This window comes from Arachis stenosperma, chromosome 7 (assembly GCF_014773155.1).
Source record: "Arachis stenosperma cultivar V10309 chromosome 7, arast.V10309.gnm1.PFL2, whole genome shotgun sequence".
Taxonomy (NCBI): domain Eukaryota; kingdom Viridiplantae; phylum Streptophyta; class Magnoliopsida; order Fabales; family Fabaceae; genus Arachis; species Arachis stenosperma.
The window spans coordinates 33628568-33638059 of NC_080383.1; the positions used below are offsets into that span (position 1 = coordinate 33628568).

The following is a 9492-nucleotide window of genomic DNA, read 5'->3' on the forward strand; positions in this document are numbered from 1 at the left end:
TATTATATTGAGATAGTATCAAATGCAAATTTCTCTCTCTTTATTTTTAATACTTTTCCTTATCTTTGTATATATATACACAATACAACATATAATATTATTATATATATATAATAATTATTGAGCTAATTATATTAATAATAAAGTCTTCTATTTATACATCTCTATCTTTTACAACAAGTTCATCTATTTTATCATCACATTTTTTTTAAAAGAATAAAAAAATCTATTTCAACATCAAATCTACTATGAATAGAAAAGGAAAAATATTTTTTTTCTTTAGTTTTTCTTTGAAAAATAAAATTTGCAAATTTTAGTTAAATTGAAATAAAAAAAGTTGAGAACCTTATTTTTTTATCAGATTTATTGAATATTAAATTTAAGTATTTATATATATAACTATATTTTCCATAAAAAAATAATATGAATATTTTTATTTTAATAATATCATTTAAAAAAATACAAGTATACAATATAAAAAAGTATGTGTGAAATGACATTATCAAAAATAAAAGAACTATTATTATTTATTTTTTTATGCATTATTTAGATAAAAATATTATTGTATATACTAAAAATTAGCTATTAAATTAACTATTGTATATTTATATATATTTATGTATAGGTTCATATATATATTTTTTCACTGAATGAATAATTAGTTATAAGAGGAAATAACCAAAAAAGAAAAAAGACTCTATTATTAAGAATGATGACTAAGTAAATAGAAAAGAGATTTTAAAAAAGTTCTGCCAACAAAATTTATTATTTGCTTGTAAAAAAAAATAAATTAAAAAAAATCCAACTTCTATGTTAATATTAATATTTTTATAAAAATAGTAAGATTAACTTAGAAGTGCCGAAATGATTTTATATATGAGATATCAAGTAGTGTAATTCAAATATTATATATATATATATATATATATATATATATATTTAAATGCTAAGATTGATGAACATAGTTAAAATAGTTAAATTTTATAAGTTTTTGTGTGTTAAAATATCTAAATTAAGAATAACACTTCATTGAAATTATCATAAAAAAATTTTCTATTAGAAAAATAGCAAATTATTTCTAATAAAATAAAATCTTTTTTGTTTTTAAAATTATAAATAATTTAATTCCTCAATAATATTATTTTTTAAAAAAATGAGAATTAATTTATACTTTATAAAATTTTACAACAGATTATTTTTTTAAAATAAAAATCTTAATTTTTAAATTTATATTATAAAAAGATAATTTATATTTATCTATATAATTAATTTTATTGTATAGATTAAAAAATTAAGAAAGAAATGAGTATTTCAAAAACACAAACTACAAAATTATAAAACAGCAAAAAAAAAATTACTTTTATTTTTGCATGTTATGTAAGTAAAATCATATAGTAAAAGATATTCTAATCATAAATTTTAATAAAAAAGTATTTCTATTTGTATTTAAATAAAATAAAAAGTAAAAACTAATACAAATTGAAATCTATTTTTTTAAATCAAATTTATTTTTAAAATTGTGTAATTTATAAATTTATAACTTTAAATTACATATTTTAATTTTAAAATAATTTATCTAATAATATATAACTTTTTTAAGGTGATACAGAAATTTAAACTTAAGAGTTTAAAATAACAAATAATTATAATAAAATAAAATAAAAATACTAACTAAATTTATGCAATTATGATTTTGAAAATAATTAAAGCATAACATTAGTTAAATTACTATTTAATTTGTAAAATAAATATAGTATAACAAATGTTTAGATATTATTATATGTTAGTTCAAACTCTAAAAATTTTAACTTTAAATTCATATGTCATATGTAGGACTATATGTTAGGTGTATCTATTCAAAATAAAAAATTTTGATAATGATTTTTATGGACGATGATAAATTAAATGATGATTTATAATGAAACTTAAGAAATCATTATGAATTTGTTTTAAATTGATAAACTTATAAAAAGTATCATTTTTAATGAATTTGAATTAAAATACAAAATTTAGCTTTTTATTATATTTTATTTTTATATTTTATTTGAATTTAAAACAGAAATATATATATATATATATATATATATATATATATATATTTTTATTGATATTTATATTTTAAAGGTTATGAAAAATAAATGATTAATTTAAAATAATATTTTAATATAATTAAAATTTTTTATGTGATTTTACATGCATAGTCTGTGAAATAAAGAAGAAGTTTTTGTTTTGGTTTTTAATTTTACAAAAAATACTATTTATGAATTTTTTTTAAATTTATCAATATATCTCAACAAAATAAGACTATTTGTTAAATAAAGTTACCCACAAAATTAATAAATAATATGCATAAGACTATAGTAAATTTGTTCTTTTTAACACAAATTAGAATTTTTTTTTAAATAAAAACTCCTAATATGTTTAGTATTCTAAAAGATTAAAAACTAATTTATTTTTTTATTAAAATCTACTTTGTACAAGAAAAAAATTATTAAAAACCAATTGAAGTATTACTAAAAAATAAATGAACAAATTAAAGTCTTAAAATTAATGTTTTCTAATATAAGCTGTTCATACCCTGACTCAATGCTAAGGCCCAAGTTCAAACGACAGATCCAACCCACAAGGTTGGGCACCTCAGTACACCGACCTTCTCTTGAGAAGTCGGTGCTCCCACGACTTTGATCCAACGAAGTCAGAAGTAGAGATTAGCTGGCAGATAATAACTGTCCCTAAAATCTCTCAATCCACTTCCAGATATCATATCGTAACCTCCCTAAGATAAAGGGACGGTTATCCACCCTAAAAGGTGGAACTACTCCAACGATGGTTATTGGCTCACCACTATAAATACATTGACACCCCTCAGGTATCTCTAAGTCCCAATACTCTCTAGACCTGCTCACACCCTTGCTGACTTAGGCATCAGAATGTCTTTGCAGGTACCACCCCCCATTCTCTCACACGTACAAGTCGGACGGAGGCATTAAAGGTGCGAACCCGCTCGAAGGCTTCCTTCCTCAGACGATTGGGCCAACCCAATGAGTGCAACCCATTAATATCCGGTTACCCAACGTAACATTGGCGCTATTGCTGGAGACCCGAGAGATTAACCAGTAATGGTGGACAACTCACCAGAAGATGGTCATACAACGTCTGATTCCGAACAAGAAAATCTAGATACCAGAAACAATGACGCGGACCTGACCCTTCACCAAGGAACCAACGACCAGCATAGAGAAGGCACCTCTGGGCTTAAGAACCCAAAGGTAAATTCCTCGGAAGGACGAGAGTCCGAAAAGGAAGGGCCACCCTATACAACCAAGTTAATGGGGCTGGTCCACGGTCATCAAGGTTGTTTGGAACAACTGGAACAAGAATTAGAACTACAACGAGAGGCAGAGCAAAATCTCAGTGAGGAAATAAAGTGACAAAAGGAGTTGGAAGAAAAACTCTTGAAACTCGAATCTTCCCTTAAAAATCGGAACTCCCGTGGCGGCCGAGAAGAGTCGCCCCTGGGAGGAGAGGACCCGTTCAGTGAGGACATAATGAGGGCGAAAGTTCCAAGAAACTTCAAAAGCCCTGATATGAGCCTTTATGACGGAACCACAGACTCGAAGCAGCATTTAAGCAATTTCAAAAGTCGGATGTATCTGGCTGATGCTTCTGATGCAACTCGCTGCAAAGCTTTTTCGACCACCCTGTCGAAAGCGGCGATGAAGTGGTTCGATAGCCTCCCTCCAAGGTTGGTTACCAGCTTTGAGGACCTCTCGAGAAAATTCCTAATGCGGTTCTCCATCCAGAAGGATAAAGTAAAGCACGCACCGAGTCTCCTGGGAGTTAAGCAGGAGGTCGGGGAACCGCTACGTGACTACATGGATCAACAAAGCGTGTTTAGAAATTCAAGACCTGCCCACAGAAGAAGTTATCATGGGTTAGTAAATGGACTTAGAGAGGGCCCTTTCTCTCAGTCCATATCAAAAAGGCACCCCGCCTCTTTAAGTGATGTACAAAAGAGAGTAGAAAAGTACATCAACATGGAGGAAAATGCTAGACTACGGGAGCCCAGCTGGCGACAGGGGCTTCCTCACACGGCAAAAGAGAGAGAAAGGGAGCCCAAGAAAAAAGAGGAGGTCGGCCCCGACAGGTCGAGGAGATATCACTCTTATACTCTTCTAAAAGTCTCCCTAGTAGACATATACAGAGAAATCTGTAATACTGAAAGGTTGCCGCCTCCTAGACCCATCAAAAACAAAAAGGGAGGAAGTCGCGGCGACTACTGTGAGTACCATAAGATGTATGGTCACTCAACAAATGATTGCTACGACCTTAAAAATGTGATAGAAAGGTTGGCCAGGGAAGGCTGACTTGATAGATATCTCATGGAAAGGTCAGAGAATTCTGGAAAAAGAAAGTGAGATGATGGAGACAGGAGAGTCCCACCACCACAAACCCACGAGAGACACATACATACGATCTCTGGAGGATTCGCAGGAGGGGGGCTCACTAAATCATCTCGCAAAAGACACCTAAAGCGAGTTTATCAGGTTGGAAACGAATCTCCCGATCTCCCAACCATCTAGTTCACCAAAGAGGACGGGCAGGGGATCGTGCCCGGGCATGACGACCCGGTGGTGATAACCATGATCTTGGCAAATGCCAACCTCCACAGGATCTTGGTGGACCAAGGGAGTTCGGCTGATATACTTTTTAAGCCCGCATTCGACAAGTTAGGGTTGGATGAAAGGGAGCTAAAAGCTTACCCGGACACCCTGTATGGACTAGGAGACATGCCAATTAAGCCACTGGGATACATCCCTCTCCACACAACCTTCGAAAAGGGAGAAAATTCCAAAACTCTGAGCATCGACTTTATCGTCATCAACGTCGGGTCGGTGTATAACGCCTTAATCGGCAGGACTACGTTAAATCGGCTTGGAGCGGTGGTATCGACCCCTCACATTTGCATGAAATTTCCAACACCTAAGGGAATAGTGACGGTCCGATGAGACTAGAAATTGGCAAGAAAATGCTACAATGAAAGCTTAAACCTCCGAGGAAAGAGGAAGGAAGTTCACACCATAGAGCTCAGGGAAATAAAAGCTAGGGAAGAGTTGCAACCACAACCGGGTGGAAGAACCGAAGAGGTTCAAATCGGAAAAGAGGAAGGAAAAAGCACCAACATAGGGGCTAGCCTAGGCGAAGATCTGAAACAAAGACTGATAAAGCTCCTGCGAGATAATTTTGACCTCTTTGCTTGGAAAGCTTCCGACATGCCAGGGATAGACCCACAAGCTTTCAGTACACCCCGGATCACGACCCGTACAGCAGCGCAGGCGTAAGCTCGGCGCAGAACGAGCTCAGGTGGTGGAGGAGCAAGTGCAAGCCCTCTTAGAGGCCGACTTCATCCGAGAGGTCAAGTACTCGGCATGGCTGGCAAATGTAGTGCTAGTCAAAAAACAAAACGGCAAGTGGAGAATGTGCGTCGACTACACCGACCTGAACAAAGCATGCCCCAAAGACCCATATCCACTTCCCAGTATTGACACCTGTTCATACCCTGGGTCGAGGTGTCCGACCCGGGATGTTCGACAGACAAAGCGACCGACCTCTTCAGATCAGGACAACCCGACCTCTTCACAAAGAGCTCGGTCAAGTCCCCAGAAAAGCCCAAAGAAGGGCCCAAAATAGAGGAACACGCCCCAAAATCCTAAAGCGCCCAAGCCTACAGAGAGAAGGGCGGTTCCCTTAAAGATAAGATGACCTCACTTAAAGATAAGATAATATAACTAACTTATCTTATCCACAGAAGGCCACATCTCACCATTATAAATACACTAGAGCACCCAGGTATAATTGATACTCTGATTCTACTCAATACCTGCTTAATACTCTTGCTAACTTAAGTATCGGAGTCCCTTGCAGGTACCCCCCACCCTCCGGGGACGAAGGATCAACAGCATTCTCAGTTCCACAAGTCGGACACACTAGCTCCGGCTGCTATACACCTGCCAGACACATCGGTTCCGACTAGCACAGAAGATCTCGATCGAGATCGACCTATAGTTACAGGTAACCCTTGGAACATTGGCGCCGTTGCCGGGGAACCTGGAAGTCATCCCATCAACATGGCGGATGACCATGACAACGACCACGACTCAGGATTGGAAGATCGAACGCCGCATAAAAATGTAGATACTATACTCAAAGATACGCCGAAACCCAACGGAGACAAAAATCCATCAAATCCGGGAGCAATAGAAACGCTTCAAAATCGATTGGAGCAACTTGAGAAAGAAGCCCAACATCAACGTGAAAAAGAAAAAGATCTACGTCGGGAGATAAGGCGGCGCCGAGAATTAGAAGACAAACTTATAAAACTTGAAGCTGATCTCAAAACCAAAGCTACTCGGCCATCCACAGAAGACAGCCCTCAGAAAGATCGAGATCCATTCACCAGAGAAATTATGAAGACCAAAATCCCAAAGGATTTCAAACTTCCGGATATGACGCTGTATGACGGCACCTCAGACCCAAACCACCATCTCAGCAACTTCAGAAGTAGAATGTACCTCACTGATGCCTCAGATACAGTTCGCTGCAAAGCCTTTCCAACAACTCTCACCAAGACAGCCATTAAATGGTTCGACAACCTGCCTCCAAAATCCATCTCAAGTTTCGACGACTTGGCCAAAAAGTTCCTGGCCCAATTTTCCATACAAAAGGACAAAGCCAAACACGCACCCAGTTTGCTCGGGATCAAGCAAGGAGATCGAGAAAGTCTTCGCAACTACATGGAGAGATTCAACAAAATATGCATGGACATACAAAATCTACCGACAGAAGCTGCCATCATGGGCCTCATAAATGGCCTACGAGAAGGACCATTCAGCCAATCTATATCAAAAAGATACCCGACATCCCTAGATGAAGTACAAGAACGAGCGCAGAAGTACATCAACATGGAGGAAAATTCTCGGCTGGGCGAAGCCTCAAGATCCGGTTCTGCCTATCGAGATAAAGAGTCCAAGAAAAAAGAAGATCGCTTCGGAGAAAAAATCAAAAAATATCACAACTACACCCCTCTTAGGGTATCCTTGGTAGACGTTTACAGAGAAGTCTGCCATACAGAAAAAATCCCCCAGGCTCGGCCACTCAAAGGCAAAAGAGGAGGGGGAAATCGGAATGAGTACTGTGAATATCACCGACTTCGAGGGCATTCCACCAACGAATGTTTCGACTTGAAAAACATCATAGAAAAATTAGTACGAGAAGGAAAGCTAGATCGGTTCTTGGCCAACCGGGACAAAGAACCAAGGAAAAGAAGGAGGGATGAGGATGTCGGACGATCTGAACGATCGCCTCGCACACCGGAAAGACATGTCCACGTGATACACAGCGGATTTACTGGGGGAGGAATCTCCAAATCATCCCGCAAATGACACCTCAAAGAGGTATACCATGTCGAGGGACAGAAAGAGACGCCAGACATCCCGGCAATCAGGTTTACCAAAGAAGATGCATCCGGAATCATCTCGGGACACGACGACCCCATGGTCATTACGATCATATTAGCAAACGCCAACCTCCACCGTACACTAATCGACCAGGGAAGCTCCGTCGATATCTTATTCAAAACTGCCTTCGACAAACTCGGCCTAGAAGAGAAAGAGCTAAGAGCATATCCAAACAGCTTGTTCGGACTGGGAGACGTCCCAGTTCAACCACTGGGATACGTGTCACTGCATACAACCTTTGGGAAGGGGAACCAATCTAAAACACTCAAGATAGACTACATCGTGGTCGATGTAAGCTCAGCCTACAATGCCCTGATAGGTCGGACAACGTTAAATCAGCTCGGCACAATAGTTTCAACTCCACATCTATGTATGAAATTTCCAACTGCAGAAGGGATAGCTACAATAAAAGCAGATCAAAAGATGGTGCATCGTTGTTACAACGAAAGTCTAAACCTCCGAGGCGAAGCAAGAGAGTTCCACACAATCGAACTCGGTGGAGCTCAGAGACGAGAAGAGTTCCGACCACAACCCGAAGAAGAAGTAGAAAGAGTCCAGATTGGAGACACCTCGGATAAAACAACTAATATTGGCACGATTCTGAAAGGAGATGCAAAAGAATCATTAATACAATTTCTGTGAGATAATGTTGATCTCTTCGCATGGAAAGCTGCTAACATGCCGGGCATAGATCCCGAACTAATGAGCCATAAGTTGGCAGTCTACCCAGGCTCCCGACCGATACAACAAAAACGAAGAAAACTTGGGCCAGAATGATCTCAGGCTGTAGAAGAACAAGTGCAAGCACTACTAGAGGCAGGGTTCATAAGGGAAGTCAAATATCCACTATGGCTAACAAACGTCGTTTTGGTGAAAAAATCAAATGGGAAGTGGCGAATGTGCACCGACTACACCGACCTCAATAAAGCCTGCCCAAAAGATCCTTATCCACTCCCAAGCATTGACGCTCTAGTAGATGCTTCATCAGGATACAAGTATCTCTCATTCATGGACGCATACTCGGGGTACCACCAGATACCAATGTATCTGCCAGACCAAGAAAAGACCTCGTTTCTTACACCTAAGGCAAATTATTGCTACATCATGATGCCTTTCGGCCTAAAAAACGCAGGAGCCACTTATCAAAGACTAATGAATAAAGTCTTCTCAGACCACATCGGAAAAATCATGGAGGTCTACGTGGATGACATGTTGATAAAGACACAAAGCGAAGAGACATTGCTAACCGATTTAATTCAAGTATTCGATACCATAAGGAAGCACGGCATGCGACTCAACCCGGCTAAATGCACCTTCGCAGTGGAAGCAGGTAAGTTTTTAGGATTCATGCTCACACAAAGGGGAATCGAGGCAAATCCAGATAAATGCCAGGCCATACTCAACATGAAGAGCCCAACCTGCGTCAAAGAGGTACAACAACTCAATGGGAGGTTGGCAGCCTTGTCCAGATTCCTAGCAGGATCAACAATAAGATCCCTCCCTTTTTACGCTACCTTGAAAAAGGGAAAGAACTTCGAATAGACAGCGGAATGTGAACAAGCTTTCAAAAACTTCAAAGAATTCTTGGGGCAACCACCTATCCTATCTCGACCACAAGAGGGAGAACCACTTATACTATACCTCGCAGTAGGAAGTCGGGCAATACCTTCAGCGCTGATTCAAGAAGACAAAAGGGGACAACAACCCGTCTACTTCATTAGTAAAGCACTACAGGGGTCAGAGCTGAACTACCAGAAAATAGAAAAATTTGCATATGCTCTGATACTCACATATCGGTGACTTCGCCCATACTTCCAGGCACATACCATCAAAGTTCGGACCAACCAGCCCATAAAAGGGATATTACAGAAAACAGATCTAGCAGAAAGAATCCTACAATGGGCAATCGAGTTGTTCGAGTTCGACCTCCAATATGAGGCACAGACAGCCATCAAATCACAATACCTGGCCGACT

The 9492-nt window shown here is 38.1% G+C and overlaps 1 protein-coding gene across 1 annotated transcript; it reads left to right on the forward strand.

Moving 5' to 3' along the window:
- Positions 1–3548: 3548 nt before the first annotated feature.
- LOC130939678 (uncharacterized) lies at positions 3549–4367 on the forward strand. The gene has a single exon (XM_057867769.1). The coding sequence runs from the start codon at positions 3549–3551 to the stop codon at positions 4365–4367; it is 819 nt and encodes a 272-aa protein (XP_057723752.1).
- Positions 4368–9492: the final 5125 nt, after the last annotated feature.